The sequence below is a fragment of the Ochlerotatus camptorhynchus genome, unplaced genomic scaffold (genome assembly GCF_037179485.1).
Source record: "Ochlerotatus camptorhynchus isolate MF236.1 unplaced genomic scaffold, CSIRO-AGI_Acam_v1.1 ptg000320l, whole genome shotgun sequence".
In the NCBI taxonomy this organism is placed as follows: domain Eukaryota; kingdom Metazoa; phylum Arthropoda; class Insecta; order Diptera; family Culicidae; genus Ochlerotatus; species Ochlerotatus camptorhynchus.
The window spans coordinates 3,571,399-3,591,988 of record NW_027040808.1 but is presented as its reverse complement, the minus strand read 5'-3'; the positions used below and the strand labels follow the sequence as shown (position 1 = coordinate 3,591,988).

The window sequence follows — 20,590 nt, the reverse complement described above, 5'->3', positions numbered from 1 at the left end:
CTTTGCGAGAGTCGTTCTATAAACGGAAGTGGCAGGAGCACATTTTGAAAATTATAACACTTCAAAAGAAATCGATTGCAATATCATGGGATATAAGATCAATATGGAAAAAGGTATTTAAGTTCAAAGTTGTTTTTTGTAGTTAATGTAAATATAATTCGTATTTATCAGAATCGCACTTGTCGTTTCTTTGAACACGATGCTCAACAAAACGGGAAAGCAATCTTCAAGGAAAATTTCCGGATGACACGCCTAAACTTCAATGCATTATGCGTTAAAGTTCAAAGTATGGTGCGGCAGGATACGACATTTCAAAAATGCATTCCCTTACAAAAAAAGGGTGGCAATTGCACTCTATGCACTTGGTTCTTCATGTGAGTACAGAACTATTGCCAATTTATTTGGAGTTGGAAAATCAACTGTTTGCGAAATAGTACTGGAGTTTTGCGAAGTATGGGCTAAAATGCGAAAGGAGTATTTGGATTCATTTCCCCTTACAAAAGACCGCGTCAGAGAGTGCATTAATGGTTTTCAAAAACTCGGATTTCCACAGTGCTACCAACAATCAATACGAAGCTAACGATTTTAAATTGGCTCACTACTTGACTAGCCTTTTGATCCCAAGCAAACGATTAACGAACCCCATTCTAGTATAAATTCCAGTACTACACAATGTTTGTTTTGATTCGCTATGAAAGTTTGACAGATAAAATGAGGGGTTAGTGGATTTTCCTATGTTTCGAGGGGTGAATCGATTAGCTTGGGACCGAAGAGAGTACCAGAGCTGAGTCAAAAAGTTGAGCACGTTTCTTCGGGACTTTCTAGTCTTAGAGTTACCTCTATGGTGCTACGGTGCAATCGGTAAGCTACCTTTTATGTTTTTCAAAGCAAGGGTAAATGATTCTTAATTACAGACATATGTCATATTGAAGTATGCCCTGAGATAGAAAACGCGATGGATTACCATAATTATAAAGGCTGGTACTCTATCGTTCTGTTTGCCTGCGTATTTAAGGACTGTTGATAAAAACTAACAAACACCCGTCTCTCTTCATTCATCTGTTCGGACCACTTGTCTAATCTGTACGTTTTTGTTGTATAGATATCGTTTCCAATACATTCATGTTGGAAGTCCGGGAAGATGCAATGATTCCCAAATATTTGAGAATTGCAATCTGAAACGGGAGATTAATTCGGAAAAACTTCGGCAACATTCCAAACAATTGTGTGGCGTAGATGTGCCAGTACTATTGATTGGTGATTCGGCATTTCGTTTATCAGCAAACTTAATGAAACCCTTTACTTTTCGAGCTGATGCATCAGCGAAGGAAAAAAAAAAATTAATTATGCGCTATCGAAGGCACGGAGGGTCGTGGAAAATGCCTTTGGCCACTTAAAGGCAAGATTTGGCAAAGGCATCGATAATAGCATAGACAATGTAACGCTGATTGTGAAAAGTTGTTGCATTCTGCACAACTTTTCAAACCACCAAAACGATGCGATTAACGCAAACTGGATTCAACAGTTGCAGGAAACAGATGGGAACACCCAGAGGCAACAACCAGAGCAGGTAGTGACTATAACGGATATGGATCCAACTGCGCAGACAGTGAAGGAATCGATTGCCAACTACTTAGGTGAGTTTAGACACATACAATTATAGCATTTTCTTTATTTAAATGGAACGTTTCTTACATGTACTCATTTGTTAAGAAATTTGATCAGTGCTTCGTTGAATTCCTTAGTACTTTCGGTCATTTCTCGTACCAATTGATTTCTTTCTTCCTCCACTCCAATCAATCTTTCGTCGGTTTCTCTTAGTCACTCAAACTCGGTTTCCATGAATGCATTATTCTTCTTGAACTCATCCATCATTTCCTGCTGTACATTAACAACTCTTCTTCTCTTTGTAGCTGATCGTCCGGATGATGATGACGATGGTGTCGGTGGGATCTCAGATCCATTAGGATCCTCTTCATCATTCGTGGTGTAATTGGGAGAGGAGGCTGTAATATCCAAGCATTCATCATGTGTATCTGAATTGAATAATTTTAAAAACGTATTAGTGCAATTTATAAAACCATAAAACATAATTGATTAGACATAAATATTAAGGAAATAATATTAAACTATCATTTGGCGCACCCTCTTTCTTCCCTTTGAAATGTATATTGTCGTTTTGTTATATTTGGCGCCTAGCTGAATTGCGATTTTAAATAGGAATTAAAGAGTTTCTACTCATCAACTATTCCTCGAAATACATTCCCTTTTCTCTGAGACCAATGGACATCCCAAAAAGGTATATGAATTAAAGAGACTGAATTGGGTAAAGAAGCGACATCTTATCCATTCGACAGGTCTTCTACTTGATTGGAATAACTTTTCCTATGACTTTAACAGATAATCAATTGTTTCAATTTTGACATTTTGTCTCTTTATAAATTCAGCCTCTTTGTTTGATTTTGATTTTGATTTTGCGAGACAGAAGGGGGTCTTATGAAGGCCAGATCTCAAGTCTCAAGGCCAAATTCCAGAACTTGAGTGGAACATGGTTCTCACGTCAGACTATAATGTCTAAAATGAACCACATGCCCCAACCAACCCCTAGAACGGCTCCCATACACTCTCCATGCTGAATCGTGAGTCCCCCCTTTTCCCATATCATTACATGCAAAATAATAACCCGATGCAGGTCAATTGAATATGCCTAATTGAATTAGTTGCAATGATATTGTTAACAGTAATGACAGTATAATATCTATAATATAGTAATTTAATAAAATGAATATTTACCTGTTAATAATGATCGGGGTTGGTAAAAACTTAAAAGGCACCAAGGTGGTACAAATAAAAGCAATAACTCCACTGAATGCTAATAAATGAAACCGATGAATGACTGACTATTTTACGAGAAATCGAGGAAGTAATATTGAATAATAGTAGTAAAGAGTGATGAAATTCGCTCATAAGGAAATCATCTTCGCTGTCTTCATCCGAGAAGGAATATAGTTGATATCGTTGTTTTCTTCAAAACTGGATCGTATTGATCTAAATAAAAGAAAAGAGAAAACAAAATCACCATTCGATCAAGCCAAATTCAAAGGTAGTATCTGTGTGATGTAGCATTCCAAAAGTTTTGAGCCAAATAATGGAAATTAATTTTTTACACTTTTGTAACTATTAGACTCAATTATTTAAAAGAAACAATTCATATTTTATACTATAATTCTAAACTACATAATTATTTAATTTTGGCTAGTAGTTAAATCAAAACAAACTTTGGTCCGCTACATCACAACTGGCATCACTAGTGTGCATCTTTCAAAATGTAAAGATACAGACAAGCCCTGGGACCTGGTTGCAGTTAAGCAATCCTCAAGGTTATGCCAATGCCCAGGGCTTTATAAATTTAGCCTCTTTGTATTAATTTATTCCACAAAATAAATCTACACGAACACTTCACAGGTCCTATCTGTGCTGAAACCTCGTTATTAGCACAAGACATACTCTTTCGTTAATAACTTGAGCACATAATCGTTTCTTGTTGTGTTTGTCCTTAGATGCTTGATAAAAGCTTTTTTTTTTATCGATATGTGCGCTGAAAACACATGAGAAAGTCTTTACATGACCGTGGGGATAAAAAGAAAAACTCGACGAAGAGAATCTATCAATGTTACTTAGGGCCTAATGCAATGTTCAGCTTGAAGTGTGCACATTGTAGATTAAATACGCTTATTTGTGAAGGGTAAGCTATTAATGTAGTGGAATTAAATGGAAATTACTAACCCTTCTTCAATAGAATGGGTTGAATAATAGATGAAAATATGTAGTTAAGAGATTTCCGAACACAGGTTTTTATGATACATATCAATACTTCACGAGAAAAAAATTAAATTGTAACATATATTTTGCATTAAAAATAAGTCTATGGCTTTCGAAAAACAGTTATGGTAAAACTTAAATATTTTGGTTTGGTTTCCCAGACACTCGCAACCAACAATAGTTTATTCTACCTTAACTTTATGCACATCAAGCAAATGATCCTCCAAAGCCGTTTTAACCCGAAAAGACATCTTGCAGTGCTCGCACACAAACGGACGATCTGTGTGCACGATAAAATGGGCCACCGTCGTCCGTTTGGCCGAAAAGCTCCGCCGGCAGAGGGTACACTCGTACACCCTGGCATTGCCAATCTGGTAGTGTTCAACCGGGTTCTTCACCGAAACTCTCCGCCTCTCCTCATCCGAGTGCGTGTGGGAATGATCACCCAGAAGAGCTTTCCGATAGAAACCCTGCCTACAGATCAGACAATTGAAAGGTTGTTTATCCGGGTGGGCTTGTTTGTAATGCTGCTCGAGAAAGTCCTCATCGATGTACTCTTCCTCGCAGTCGTAGCACTTGCGCAGCCTGTTGTCCGCATTTATATGATTCTGTATATGCCGGTGAGCGGTCCTTTGCACCTTGAACGTTTTCTTACAAACCGTACAAGGGTAGTTGCGTTCACTAGTGTGCGTTGCCATGTGCTCCTTAATGTTCTTCTTCGACATCCACCGCTGACATTGGCCGCATTGGACTTTTTCGTAGACCGACGTAAATTTTGGCCGCGGTTCACTGCATTGACTTTCGTAGTGCTTCCCACCGCAGATTGCACAGGTTATGGACAGTTCCTTCAGATGGTTCTCCTGGTGCTGCAGTTCAGCTTTGGGAGAAGCAAACAGTCGGAAACACATGCGACATTCATTCACCATGACATCGTCGTCGTCGATCGAGAACGATCTCCACAGTGATTGCGAGATGAAATTTTGCACCGACTCTACATTGTGACCGGCTTTAACGTGTTCGCTGAGGTGTGTTAGTAAAAAATATTCTTTTCCACATATGAAGCAATTGTACGGAGCATGACCGTGTTTCTCCAAACAGTGAATATTGTACACGTTGATCTTCGGATCCAGAATCTCGTCGCAGAACTGACACTTGCGCTTGAAGTTTTGTTTGATGCTTTTTACCAGAGTATCTTTTGGGTGTTCCTTCGCGTGTCGCCGTAACGCTGCTTTGGAACTGAACTTAATCTGACAAGCTGAACACGTTAGGGATACTTTTCTACTTGGTGACATCTTATGTTTTTTGTGATGAACATGCAATTTGTACGTATCATCAAATGTTACCGTGCAATCTATGTGTTTGCACTGCAGAAGTATTGGAGCACTTACAACTCCCGGGTGATCCCGTCGAAGGTGTTCGTCGTAGTCTTTAGCGAACATAAACTTCTTACTGCACTGCAAAAATTGACATTTGTATCGTACGAGAAAAACGTTATTGGACTTAACAGTCGTTTGTTCTTTCTTTACGTTATCTGAGCATTCTGCATCGGTGGCTTCAGACGTTTGACTCGCGTCTCCCTGATCGATTTCATTGTCATCCTGTAAATATTCAACGTAATACTCTGAGGCATCTGATTCGTCTCCCATTTGACTGGGATCAAGCTCGATTTGATCACTCCTAACAAGCTCAACCAACTGTTCTTCATCTTTCACAAAATCGATTTCCTCCACATGAATTTCGTCGCCTTCTTCCGCAATATTCCCCGACTCCAGCTGCTCTTCTTCGATGTAGATGAGATCCTCCTCGCCTTGTTCTTCAATGATGACATCTTCCGGTAATTCTTCTATCATTTCTCCTACACTCACAACTTCCTCATGCACAAGTTGTTCCGGCACAAGGTCTTGTTCAACTTTCTGTACTTCTAAATGATCCGGTTTACTTTCCCAATCCGGTTCACCATAGTAAATCAGGATCGACTGAGATTCGGGCTTGTGCATCACCTGGAGACTGGCAGCGACGACAACGGGGGGAACCAATTCATCCAGAATGTTGACTAGCTTGGATATAACATCGTAGTACCGAGCCACATTCAGCAGCATGCGACATTCGTTACTTGCGGCACTGCCTCCCGCCGGATGAAGCAGGGGAGCCGTTGTAGTCATTTCGATGGGGATTTCTGTGAGATGGATCCGCCGATTATTGAACTACTATGGTATAAGTAACATCAGAATACAATACCCACCTCAGATCAATCTGGAACTGCACAATATTGTTGGTGCTTGAAAGCGTACGTAAATTATCTACTGCTATTTTAAAATTATATTAGATGTTTTTTTTATTCTGCAAAACTTGGAATTAATATTTTTTAAAGTAAAAATCCAATTACCTGCGCGTTTTCCCCGCGCCACAACTGTTTGTAAATAAACGGAGAGCTATACTGTCAGACAGCAATGAGCCCTTAAGAAACTTTGGTATACACTGTACACAAACATCATCCTCTGATCAAATGAAACCTAAGACCATTAAAAACAAAACACCGAAATCGCTTTTTCGAATGATACCTGCAACCGGATGATGGTTGTTTTGAAATCAGATGATTTTCCTCTAGAATACTGGATGAAAATTGTTATGAGAAGGGATAGAGCCTCAGTTGAAATGCGTAATGCTCTCTGCAGAATGGCTGTCATACTAAATGGAAATGCATTTGGTATTGGTTCAGCCCCATAACGCAAATCATTCAAAACGATGATGTAAATAATTCTATCGAATGTCATTTGCCGATCTGAGCTGACAAACGAGGTGGAAGCATATGCATCGCTATCAGAGCTGTTACGAACATAGGTAAAGAATGAAAACCAATGTTTGGCTAATTCTATCCTTAATTTAATGGCTTATTATGGCTATTCAGTATGGAATTGTAGATAATCAAATTATAAATCTAATTAAAAGCACTTGCATGTCAAACTATTCTTAAATGTTTGTCCTCGGAGTGTCGTATGTTTTATAGCTAATTTTCAAACGAAAATCATCCTGTATTTGGATGACAGTGATATGGATGTACATCATCTGGCGACGAATTCAACCATAAGAAAATCATCCGGGCTCGAGCAATGCAATAATCATTCGAAGTATTGCGGATGTTTTGGATCAGTGTAGTGCGAGATAATCATGGGGTGGGCAGGGATGCCAGGTTTGAAGACACAAACGAAGTATTAACGCACTGTAACTGGAAAATACGCATTAATGGGTACAATTTCACCCATTTGAAGTAAAGTAGGATAACCCATTTAATGGGTAAAAAAGTTACCCAGTAATGAGTAACTAGTACTAGTATATTATGAAACTATAATGTTAGAGTGGAAACGTAAAACAAAAACACGGAAAGGAATTCTCGAGTAACATTTGAATGTCGAAAACGTAAACAAATCGGGTTTTGATACCATTCTTTAGCACCGCTTGATAGCTACTAATCGTGTAGTAAAGTTCCGCATAATCGAGAAAAATCATAAAAATTACTCGATTTTCGAAACGGCCGATCAACTAAATTTTTCGATTCATTAATCCAGCTTTCCATGCTCGGTGATGGCGGCCTGTTTGTATGAATAAATGTATCCTTCACTGTGCTTTTTGACACTATCTGGATGTTCGAATTTCAACCCCTTCCCTTTCCCTCTCCCAGGAACAGTAGAAAATGGAACAACATACGCCCTCCAGTTAGTGTCAAAAAGCACAGTGAAGGATACATTTATTCATACAAACAGGCCGCCATTACCGAGCATGGAAAGCTGGATAGGCCCGCACGCTAAAACGGCCAACCATTCATTTATTACCACGCCTATCCAATCCCACTTTCGGAAAGGTGAAAGTTGCCCCTATCCGATGATGTTGTTAGTTTGCGTGAGCGTACTTCGGTTCGTGTGTAAAGGGCCTCAAAAGATTGTTTACAAAAGCTTTTGTGCCGTTATCAAACGTTACGCCTGATTTCATTGATAAGCCTATTGACGTAGAAGGGCCGATGATAAAAAAAATTTCAATCCAAAGCTAGGCCCTATACTGCTTGAGACAGGGCCGATGATTTGTTTTGAATTTATTGACGTTGCGAAAAGGCTTAACAAAGGGCGTACCATTTCTGATGACAAGCACAACGGTTTAACCAAAAGGGCCTATCCATTGAAAGATTCACAAAAAGGCTTATTAATTTATGAAATTAAATTGTTATCGATTTTCATATATTTTCGAAAGCTTTTCTATTCTCCTTGTGAACAATTTAAATGCCTAAAATACTTCAATTTTCTTAAATATGAATTGAATAGTTGCGGGAAAATTTAAAATGCATTTTATGGTTTGTTTACGTTTTGGGCATAGGCCCATTTCAAATGTTACTCTAGAATTGTGCAGTATAATCAGAGGTAACTCTAAGACCAGAAGGTCACGAAGAAACGTGCTCAACTTTTTGGCTCAGCTCTGGTACTCTCTTCGGTCCCAAGCTAATCGATTCACCCCTCGAAACATAGGAAAATCCATTAGCCCCTCATTTTATCTGTCAAACTTTCATAGCGAATCAAAACAAACATTGTGTAGTACTAGAATTTCAACTAAAATGGGCTTCGTTAATCGATTTGCTTGGGACCAATAGGCTAGTCAAGTAGTGAGCCAATTTAAAATCGTTAGTTTCGTATTGATTGTTGATACGACTGCACCCATTGATGTAACATACGGCGGCTCTTTATCCAGGATTCGCTCCTCAAGCCGCTGCCATAAAATACTATCTAAGTTACACACCTGTATAGAATCCTTATGAGCGGGGTTGCAGCGCGCTTATAAGTGGCGCGCTTCGACCGTCATTTCATAAGAATTTAACATAAGTGCGACAATATTCTGGGGGTTAAATTAAGCGCAAAGCCGCAAAGCACCTCCCGCATAAATGCAAACCATTGCTTGACCTTACCAAAAAAGGTTAAAAATTGTTTATAATCCCTGCTAAACTTTAACTGAATCGGTTATGGAACTTTACATGAACTCTTGTGTGATAAAGTTTTAACCTTATGTATTATGTTTTTTTTTTAATGAACCTTACAAACTTCTTGTTTTGTCAATACATTTTCGGAAAAGAAATTATATTAAAACCTTTAAATTTGTTAACCATTTTCGGTAAGGACAAGCTATCATTCGGAGCGGCGCCGGTGCTGTACACGCTATTTCAAAACTACCCAAATTTGGGTATAAATAATCCACCCGGATCGGTGAAAACTGAACCTACCCAAAAATGGGTAAACTGTGTTGGGAGTGACAAGTTGACAAATGAACAACATTGACATGAATCCGATCGACGTTGTTCATTTTTCAACTTGTCACTCCCAACACAGTTTACCCATTTTTGGGTAGGTTCAGTTTTGACCTATCTGGGTGGATTCTACCCAACTTTGGGTAGTTTTGAAATAGCCTGTAGTGATAAGCGTGATTACCTCTCACTCCAGCTGGCCTGGGTTCAATCCCAGTCGGCGCCGCCGGGATGTTCTGAGGCATAACATCTCTGATCACGCCTTCTTTCGGAAGGGAAGTAAAGCCGTTGGTCCGCGGTTCATGAGCCGTCATGGGTCGATAGGTAGGGTCCAGGTGTAGGAGCTGCCTCCCTGGCGTCGGTAGTATTGGCAGCTCATAGTAAAATCATGATAGTACCATAGAGGTAACTTTAAGACCAGAAGGTCTCGAAGAAAGGTGCTCAACTTTTTGGCTCAGCTCTGGTACTATCTTCGGTCCCAAGCAAATCGATGCACCCTTCGAAACATAGGAAAACCCACGAACCCCTAATTTTATCTTTTTTTTTAATCTTTATTTAAGAGATTTTTAGCCATAGGCTAGTTCATATCTCTTCATTTTATCTGTCAAACTTTCATAGAGAATCAAAACAAACATAGTAGTATTAGAATTTCGACTAGAATGGAATACGATAATCGATTTGCTTGGGACCAATAGGCTAGTATTTTCCTGTATTTTCAACTCCAAAATATAGTCCGATAAAAACTGTCGGTGAAATCGAGGGTGAAGTGCGTTCTATTTTACTGCAAATGTGGTATAAAATAATCGAAAAAAAAAGTTTGTGTCTGCAGTCGCATGACACATGGTCGATTCAAACATTATTCCAATTACTATCAGCAGAAAATCTCAACTACAGCTAATAGTCAAAAACGATATTTGATTACTGGTTAGAGCATGGTAATCTCTACCCAAGTAACAATTTCGGTTTTATAAGGGTTCTGTAGACCATGATTTAGACTTGTAGCATGCTTTAAAACCTCCATAAAACTTGGAATGTTACTTGGGTACTGAAATGTGGTAAATACAATCACAATTGGTGTGCAACTCTGCACATCCCAATCTGTGCCGAAAGCTAGGTTAAGCGTTGTGTCGAATGTGCCGAAGTGTAGCAAGTCGCTTTTCCGAGTTTTTTTCGGCCTTTTGTGTTTTGGCCTTTCGTAGTATTCCCTATATTAGGATAGGTGTATCAGTTGGTGTGTTCCAATTATGGCCTATGAAATCCCATTAAACACACAATAATAGGAACGTATAGCCGTAACTGGTACATCTACCCTATTGTCATTGAAGGGAAAACATATTAAGCCATCATTCCTAGTTGAACACTCAGTCGGTTAACAACGTCCCGGTCTCAGTCGCGCGGCATCTAGTTTTTTTCGGTGTTTTTTCCGCCCGAGCGGTTTTTTCACCCCCCCATTGGGTGCCCCAAGTGACCAGTGTGCAACAGAGGAAGTGGAATTCCATGGGCCGAGCCCCTTGGAGTTGCCATCCAGCTTTAATCCACCCCGGTAATCCATCCGGTCGTCAAGCCATTTTTTCATCATCGTGCCGACCCACCAACACCAATCATCACCACCAGCAGCAGCAAACGGACCATCTAGCTGCAACGGCTGATAGGTTGTTTACAACCGGCATAAGTATTAGACAATACATTTTGCAAGTCCATTGCCTCCCTATTGTAGTTTAGTTTTGCCTCGTGGCGCGTGACTCTGTCTCTCACCCCTGGTAGGGGAGTATGGGTCATAGTGAGACAACTTTTTGCAAGTAGATATAAGTTTTTTTTTTTTTTTTTTTTTTTCGATTTTTTTTTTCTTTTTGATTTGTTTGTACGTCGGGCAAAAAATTTAATTACTAGTAATTAAAATTAATTAATTAGTGAAGGTTTTATTTTTTTTTCCTTCTTAAGTGGTTGCGCACCGCTTTTGCGCAACACTTATGGCATCTTCCGATGCCTACGTTACGCGAACCAGATACTATGAACCGTCTTCGAAAGGACCATGGGTTGTCTTTTTTCGGCCCAAAAATAAACCTTTGAAAACTCTCGACATAACGAGAGATTTGCTGCGTAAGTATCCGGGAATCTTGGTACATAAGGAGAGATTCAATAAACTGCGTGTAGAAGCACCGACTTATGATGTGGCAAATAAAATTGCTGAACATGAGCTGTTTAGTGTTGAGTACAACATCTACATCCCTTCTCGAGATGTGGAGATAGAAGGTGTGGTCTCCGACGCGAGTCTGAGTGTCGAGGATTTAAAACGAGCATCGGGTTGCTTCAAAAACTCGAAAATCGGTCAGCAGGTACAGATACTGGATGTTAGGCAACTGCATTCAGTATCTTTGCAAGATGACAAGAAAGTTTATCAGCATTCAGACTCGTTTCGGGTGACTTTCGCTGGTTCAGCTCTCCCAAACTTTGTCAAAGTTGATGGTGCTTTTTTTCCGGTGCGGTTGTTTGTACAGAGGGTATATAATTGTACCAACTGCAAAAGGCTGGGACACTCGGCCAGCCATTGCGGCAACAAAACTCGTTGTGGCAAATGTGGTGAAAACCACAAAGAGGATTCTTGCCACAAAGAATCAGTAAAATGCGCTTACTGTGGCGAGAATCCTCACCCCTTGCAGGAGTGCCCGATGTACAAACAGCACTCCGATAAAGTGCAGCGTTCAATCTCTGGACGCTCCAAGCAGACATATGCTCAAATGTTGTAGGCTGCATCAGCCGTCCAAGATGCAAACCAATTTTCGGTTTTGTCAGTTGAAGAATCGGACTCTGACTCATCCGATGAAGGTGATTCTACGGTGGTACACGCACCTTCAAAAATAGACGGTTCCTCAAAAAGAAAATGCCCCTCCCCGAAAGTGCGCCGTAAGAAAACTAAAGTCACCTCCAGACGATTGCCAAATTCCCAGGGTAATGGGGATGAAAAAACAAAACCGAAGGCTCCTGTTGATCCAATCCCTGGATGCAGCAAGAATTTTCCGCCATTGCCCAACAAAGATAAAAAAAATAAAAAAGCTGCTCCTCAAACTTCTCAAAAGAAATCCAAGTCCGAACGAGGTTTGCTAGCTTTTTCGGACATTGTGGAATTCATATTAAACATGTTCAACATACAAGACCCTCTAAGAAGCTTAGTTTCTGCCTTGCTTCCAACGTTAGAATCATATCTTAAGCAATTGACTGTTTCATGGCCCCTCCTTGCATCAATCATATCTTTCGATGGATAATTCGTCGAACGAGGTTGAAGATATGATCACGGTGCTACAGTGGAACTGCCGTAGTCTAGTGCCTAAACTAGACTCGTTCAAATTTTTACTTCACAATTCTGATTGTGATATATTTGCTCTCTGTGAAACATGGCTTTCTTCCGATAAAGAACTCAACTTCCACGATTTTAACATTATACGCCTGGATAGAGACGATTCTTATGGAGGAGTACTTTTAGGGATCAAAAAGTGCTACCCTTTCTACAAAATTTCCCTTCCTGCTCTATCCGGCGTCGAAATCGTTGCTTGCCAAATAAATGTGAAGAACAAAGATCTTTGCATAGCTTCAGTATACGTTCCACCAAGAACCTCCATTAGCCGTAGTCAACTCTGGAATCTAGTTTCGATTCTTCCATCCCCAGTATTAATTCTGGGTGATATGAACTCCCATGGTACTGGGTGGGGCGATCTATATGACGACAATAGAGCGGCTATTTTTTACGATTTATGTGACGATTTCAATTTGACTATTTTGAACACTGGTGAAGCGACACGTATAGCAAAACCTCCGGCTCGAGAAAGCCGACTCGACCTATCTTTGTGTTCAAGATCGCTATCATTGGATTGTCAGTGGAAGGTTCTCAATGATCCCCATGGTAGCGATCATTTGCCAATCATCATTTCAATAAAGTGTGGCCCTCACTCTGCAGAACCATCTCGGGTTCCGTTTGATCTTACAAGGAACATCGACTGGCAGAAATATGCAACGGCGGTGACAATCGGTGTCGAATCAATAGATGCGCTTCCACCATTGGAAGAATATCGATTCCTAGCCGATTTGATTTACAAAAGCTCACTGGAAGCACAAAAAAGAAAAGTTCCAAGTGCACCCTTTAAAAGGAGACCAGCCACACCTGGTTGGGACGAAGAATGCACAAAATTGTATGTAGAAAAATCTGATGCTTTCAAAGCTTTTCGTAGACACAAAACCTCCACTTACTTCGAGGAATATTCAAAGCTTGAGACAAAGCTGAAACAATTAATCAAAGCAAAAAAACGCGGTTATTGGCGCAATTTCGTCGAGGGACTCTCACGAGAAACCTCAATGAACACCTTGTGGAGGGTGGCTCGCAACATGCGTAACCGCTCATCTTTCAATGAGAGTGAAGAATACTCCAACCGATGGATATTCGATTTCGCTAAAAAGGTCTGTCCGAACTCAGTTCCAGCACAAAATATTCTTCGAGAAGCGTCTCCTAGCGGCGGCTCTCTGGATAGACCATTCTCAATGCTGGATTTCTCTATGGCTCTTCTTTCATCGAACAACTCCTCACCGGGAAGCGATATGATTAAATTCAATCTTCTGAAAAATCTCCCAGATATCGCTAAAAGACGCTTGCTAGATTTATTCAATTCCTTGCTAGAAAACAACATTGTACCGCCTGAATGGAGACAGGTCAAAGTAATAGCCATTAAAAAACCTGGCAAATCAGCGTCTGACCATAACTCATACCGTCCGATTGCTATGCTTTCGTGCATTAGGAAATTGTTGGAGAAAATGATCCTTCGGAGACTCGATCACTGGGTCGAATCAAATAACTTGCTATCAAATACACAATTTGGGTTCCGCAAGAGCAAAGGAACAAACGATTGTCTAGCGCTGCTTTCCACAGATATTCAACTGGCCTTTGCACACAAGGAGCAATTGGCTTCAGTATTCTTGGACATTAAGGGGGCTTTTGATTCAGTTTCCATTGAAATTCTGTCAGACAATCTGCACAGATGTGGACTTTCTGGAATTTTAAATAATTTCTTGTACAATTTGTTGTCAGAAAAGCAAATGAACTTTTCCCTTGGACAACTGACAACTTCCAGAATTAGCTACATGGGCCTGCCCCAAGGCTCATGTCTCAGCCCTCTTCTTTATAACTTTTATGTCAAAGATATCGACAACTGTTTGGCAGAACAATGCACGCTAAGACAACTTGCAGATGACGGTGTGGTTTCCGTAAGAGGTCCACATGCCGTGGACTTGCAAGGACCATTGCAAAATTCCTTAGATAACTTGTCTTCTTGGGCTATGAATCTAGGGATCGAATTCTCGCCGCAGAAAACTGAACTGGTAGTGTTTACTCGAAAGCGGTACCCAGCCCAAATGCATCTTAATCTTTTGGGCAGAAACATTACTCAATCATTGTCTTTCAAGTACCTTGGGGTCTGGTTTGATTCAAAGTGCACTTGGAATGCCCATATTACGTATTTGAAACAAAAATGTCAGCAGAGGATCAACTTTCTCCGTTCAATTTGCAGCACATGGTGGGGTGCTCATCCGGGAGACCTCATAACGCTTTATAAAACAACTATTCTCTCTGTTCTAGAGTACGGCTCTTTCTGCTTTCTCTCGGCAAGAAAAAGTCACCTAATAAAATTGGAACGAATTCAATATCGTTGTCTGCGTATTGCTCTAGGCTGTATGCACTCAACGCATAACATGAGTCTCGAGGTTCTGGCAGGAGTAACACCCCTCCAGAACCGTTTCTGGGAGCTCTCTCTCAGAATACTAATCAAATGCGGAGTGACGAACACACTTATAATTGCTAATTTTGAAGAAATTCTTGGGTTGAACACACAATCTCGATTTATGAGAATCTACCACCACTACATATCATCAGATATGTGTCTTCCTTGTTATACTCCAGACCGTGTTCACTTCACCAATCGCAGTTCCTCAATTGAATATGATCTGACCATGAAACAAGCAACTCATGGGATTCCCGATCAACTTCGACCTATTATTATCCCACGTATTTTTACTGAAAAGTACCAACAAGTCAATTGCATGAAAAGATATTTTACAGACGGGTCCCGTCTCAATGGATCCACTGGCTTCGGTGTCTTCAATGAAAACTCTAGCGCCTTCCGCAAACTTCAGGAACCTTGTTCCGTTTTTGTTGCTGAGCTGGCAGCAATCAACTTCGCATTGGGGATGATTTCCAATATGCCCACAGACCATTACTTCATCTTCTCGGATAGTCTCAGTTCGATTGAGGCTATTCGGTCGATGAAACAAGGTAGGCACTCATCTTATTTCCTTTCAAAGGTAAGGGAGCAGATGTGTGTGCTGGTCGAAAGATCATATATGATTACCTTTGTATGGGTCCCCTCACATTGCTCAATCCCAGGCAATGAGAAGGCGGACTCTCTCGCAAAGGTGGGCGCGCAGGAAGGCGAATTGTATGACAGGCAAATTTCACACGATGAATTTTACCATTTAGTGCGTCAGAGTACCTTTTCGAGTTGGCAAACCGATTGGGACACTGGAAATCTTGGACGGTGGATACATTCAATTATTCCTAATGTTTCTTCGAGAGCGTGGTTTAAAGGCTTGGGCTTAAGTCGTGACTTCATTCGCGTGATGAGTAGACTTATGTCCAACCACTACTCGCTAGATGCTCATCTCAATAGAATAAACCTCGTAGACAGCAACATCTGTCGGTGTGGAAACGGTTACGATGACATCGAACACGCAGTTTGGCAATGTACGGATAATGACGCCGCCAGAGAGCGACTTTCGAATACCCTCGAGGCCCAAGGAAGACAACCCTATGTTCCTATCAGAGACGTGTTGGCAACCCGTGATCTCTGCTATATGCAGTCCGTTTATGTTTTTCTTCAAATGTCTAGTATAAGAATTTAATTCCTTTTGTCTTTTGTCTCTCTTTATTAGTTTTTGTTTGTCTTGTCCCCCCGTCTCGATGAGTCTCATCGTCGCCCACTGGTCACCATAGCCGGTCGAACTCCGGACGAAGCTAGAACAGCACTACCGTTCATACTGGCGACAACGCTCTGATGAGACAACAAAACCCTACCCCAAGCTCCTCCCCTGATCCTATCCTTCGAAAATGTACCCTTCTAACCTCGAGTAAGCCGCGAGTAATCGGCCCAACTCCTACTAGACATAGAATTAAGTGAATTTTGTTACACATAGTGAACAATGAATTATCGGCTCCGTAAAGCTAACGCGATTGAGCCTTCCAAATAAACGAACTAGATAAAAAAAATATTAAGCCATTGAAACGAAGACAAAATCGTTTTTTAAAGTATTTCTCGATCAAATATTCAAATCGACGTAAGTGCGTTTGTGAACAATGACTGAAAATGTCAATTTATCGAAACTGATATTGCGCATTGCGCACATTGAAAATGCGGAAACGTTTATATAAGTGCGCTTTTACGTTAAATCTTTGAGATGCTCCATCCGGATAGGCTGCTTCACGATTTGGTACCTACACGGTCAATATTTTACAATAATCTCTTAGACATAATGCGTAATTTAATATTATCTTTCTATTCATGATGCGCTGCCAGTGCACGTATATAATTGTCCCTTGTTCTCTAGACTTTCATGTACACATGGGACAAATCACTCGAAATTTTCGCTGAATTTGGATATCACAAGATTTGGTTAGGGTGGCCCAACTGCCCATTTTCCCTTCTTAGACCTCCCCCCCCCCCCCTTCCCACGTTTCCCACGGATCGTTCGGATAGCATCAATAACACAACAACATTTAATTTACTAAACGATTTTTATTTACTTGCCTAATTTCTTTCCTCTTTGTCTTAAACCTAAAATTAGAATCTTAGTTTTGCTGCGGTTCTATTTTATTCGTTTTTGTTTGCAAAATTTTACAGTTGGCTGATTTTTGCGCCAGACCGGCCCCACCTGTCGTACATACACACCGCCGTAAAATCCATCCACATAGAGCTGACGTTTTTGAATGACCAGTACTTATAAAAATGTGATCGAACTTTAAACTAGAAACTGAGTAAACTAAAACTGGAAGTATAGTAGTCTTTGCTCCGTATTCCTTTTTTTGAAATCCTGTCCGTTTAATGCTTGCCAAAGAAACTTAAAGTTGAAGAATACTAACCACTTTAGTATTTACACGGCCGATGAGACTAGCCCAAATAGAGAATCACATTTACTCAGTTGTATGAGACTGAGTAACCTGCGTTTTTAGAAATTTCTCATACAACTGAGTAAACGCGACTTTCTCTCTCTCTGAGTTAGTCTCATTGGCCGTGTATGAGAATCACAGCTGGCCAATAGTGCGTGCCTGTTTGTAAGTTTTTTCAAATTGAATGTTTTTTTGTTGGCTCGCTACATGCTACAATAGTAAAAGAGTATTTTCATCGAAGGTAATTATTAAAAAATAATAGGGGGTGATAAATTTATTCGATTTTGCTAGTGCTTTCTTCTATTGTTTAGCATAGTTGGTAAACTTTGATATTAAGGTTATTGGAAAGGAACGGTTCTAAAGTGGGGAAATATGCTTTCATCTCTAAGATCAACAAATGGCTCCGTTAAAGCTACATACATAGGTCTACTCCGCTATGGGTTGAGTAGTCAGATTAAGACTAAATTTTCCACACGTTTCTGTATATATTTTTTCCTTTTTGTTAGAGAACACATCGGATCAGTCTTTTTAACACAAACCCGCTAAAAACAGTAATTTCCCTACACAGAAAGAAGATGTATCACGAATCAGACGCACGGGGAAAATCAACATCCGGATTAAAACAAATCTAGTATCGTTGCTCCGGTTATTCAAGAAACGGATTCCGTGAATTCATACTCTTGCTATATGAACAAATCATAAGTAGTAAACTGAAACTAAGACTACTTACATCACTGCTGTACAATAATGGCATTTTCGGTATCACCGCATTTTTGCTGCTTCAGTAGCAGCGCGTCATCCAGAATCAGTTTGATTTTGTCACTCAGTCGGATATTATCGCTTTCAGCGTCGTTAGACTTTTCTGGCTTCTGCTGCTGTTGTTCCTTTTCCAGATCCATCGCTTCCTCGATCAGCGCCGACGTTTTCGTTGTCGAGTCCTCGTCGATTTGATCAATCGATTCCTGCGACTGATATGCGGAACAGGATTCCTGCGATTGTAGCTCTGAGCTGACCGGATCCGACTGGATACCACTGTCCTGGGAGGCGTTTTCGTTGTTTGTACTACTACTGCTGCTACTACTACTGTCCGGTTGTTGCTGTTGCTGCAGCTGCTGCGGTTTACTGTTGGAGTCCTAGCGCGCATTTGGCGAGTTAAGATCGAAAAAGTTCAGATTAGTATCGGTAAAGATGCGGTGGTGAATTGGAAAATAAAACGGGGATGTACTCTTTCGAGAGGGGGGAGATTACTGAGGTTGAAACGCAACCACCACGACACAAGTCAATTACAACATCAAGAATGAGATTATCTCGCACGAAAAAGCTCGCTAATTTGGCTCGGTATAGATGGGCGATGGAGTTCGATGGCTACGCCGTACCATAATATTGGTTTATGAGATGCACTAAATATGGATTGATGAACGATGGGATGACTACGCTTGCTTCGGAATGCGCGCTATATGAGTAACCGCCTATGAGTGCATGTGACGGAGTTGGATGGGATTATTTGGGGAAAAAGGGGGGCCACAATTTAGGGGGACAGAGGTTCGGGTTTGATTATTTACTAGTATAACTATTGCGAAGGATGGAACACGTTCCGGAACAGGTTTTGAACGAACGATTTACAAAACATACTAACTCTTCAACTAACTTTACCTTACACTTAAAACACGCCAAGATGTAGGTGGTTATCGGGAGAGGGGTTTATCTAGGGAAGCTAACTGTTATCAGGCTAAATATTTCTAAAGAAGTCGTGGTCTCCTCGTTTGTTCAACGATTCGATAATTTCGTCGATGGCCTTTTGAATTTGAGGAGAAAAGTAAAGATAAAGAAATGTATTTATTGAGTTTAATCGAACATGTTTTTCTTTGACCTATGATGACGTTTGTTTTTTAGAATTTATTTTATCGTTCTATGTAAATATAGCAGTGATTTCTCTAAATACCCTTCTGAAGGTTGAAAATATTCCCCAAAATTGTGGAACAAAATGTCTATTCTAAAGAACCAGTGGTATTTCCTTAACCTCAATCTACCTGTACACCAACTCTTAAAACATAAACAATCATCAAAATATTGCTTGCAATGGATAGATATCGAGTAAACTGGAAGATTAAGTGTATTTTTCTACCGATTCGAGTATGAATATGACATTAAATCTGGTTTTGAAAGTTGGTACACAGGTAAAAAGTGAGGTTACGAGACGCCACTGTAAAGAACGTATCGACAAACAGAAAAGTATGGACACAGACAAACAGACATAACACTCACAAGTTGTTCGTAGAACAAGCATTTAACGGTCAATTTAAAAGTATCGTAGTTGGTAGTACCGCCACCTGTGGCGCGCATAGTCAATTCCCTTGCGTTTGACGTTTACACACTACTGCCATCTGTTCAGCGTATTACCCACCACAGTATACTAAACAGATGGAGGTAATGTTTTAGCTACGATGTTTTACAGTAAGACATATTTTAATGTGTTATGTCTTTTTGTCTGTGGTATGGATCCAATCAGTACATATTAAGTAATTAACTATTATCTTCTATGATGGTTTGACACTAATCTCGCACAAGAATTAAAAAAATATTACCGATGTCTTGCAGAAGTGAAAGATATGAGATTCCAAACTGAATTCGAGTAAGTTTTTTTTATCAAATCTAGGTAGATTTTTTTCTTTTTTTCCTCGACTTTGTTTTCCATGCTGGGCACCAATGCTATCGACGCCAGGGAGGCAGCTCCCACACCTGGACCCTACCTATCGACCCATCAACTCATGAACCGGGGACCAATGGCTTTACTTCCCTTCCGAAGGAAGGCGTGCTCAGAAATGTTATGCCTCAGAACATCCCGGCGGCGCCGACTGGGATTGAACCCAGGCCTGCTGGGGTGAGAGGTACACACTAAGATTTTGTTTTCGTGTTCGGTAAATTTTACCGAAATCGGAACAGCTGAACGTTCGGTAAAACTTTGATCTTCATTTTAAAGGCTATTGAACTTGAAAATAATTTTAAAACATGTTCAACCTTGCTTAAATTTTTAAAATTTAACCGAACGGTTCAGCTGTTCAGATTTCGGTAAAATTGACCGAAGTCGACGATAATTTCTAAGTGTGTAATCACGCTTACCACTGCACCACCGGTGTTAGCGTCTTAACTTTCAGTTTCTGGCGGATATGACCAATTTTGACCCGGTTGACCATAGTACAGCTATGCAGATTAGGGTAAGGTGAGGCAAGAGTGTAGAGTATCTTTTATTGCTCGGAAGAACTGCTTATGTTTGAAAAATGTTTGTT

At 40.3% G+C, this 20,590-nt stretch overlaps 2 protein-coding genes across 6 annotated transcripts in view; both read right to left on the bottom strand.

The window, feature by feature from the left end:
- Nucleotides 1–3,991: 3,991 nt before the first annotated feature.
- LOC135707848 (RB-associated KRAB zinc finger protein-like) lies at nucleotides 3,992–6,128 on the bottom strand. Its single transcript, XM_065229763.1, has 2 exons — nucleotides 6,065–6,128; nucleotides 3,992–5,998 (listed from the first exon to the last, which is right to left on the bottom strand). The coding sequence occupies exon 2, from the start codon at nucleotides 5,982–5,984 to the stop codon at nucleotides 4,005–4,007; it is 1,980 nt and encodes a 659-aa protein (XP_065085835.1). The 5' UTR covers nucleotides 5,985–5,998; nucleotides 6,065–6,128; the 3' UTR covers nucleotides 3,992–4,004.
- A 10,784-nt stretch (nucleotides 6,129–16,912) lies between these two features.
- TTLL4B (Tubulin tyrosine ligase-like 4B) overlaps nucleotides 16,913–20,590 on the bottom strand; it is an 81,761-nt gene continuing 78,083 nt past the window's right edge. For all 5 annotated transcript variants that reach the window (XM_065229739.1, XM_065229737.1, XM_065229740.1 and 2 more), the window contains exon 7: nucleotides 16,913–18,436. In XM_065229739.1, coding sequence (XP_065085811.1) covers nucleotides 18,035–18,436 — 402 coding nt within the window. In that variant the 3' untranslated portion in view covers nucleotides 16,913–18,034. The remainder of the gene's footprint in view (nucleotides 18,437–20,590) is intronic.

Bases quoted from the DNA above. Each gene is read 5' to 3' on its own strand.
- LOC135707848 (XM_065229763.1), bottom strand. From the start codon at position 5,984: ATGACTACAACGGCTCCCCTGCTTCATCCGGCGGGAGGCAGTGCCGCA.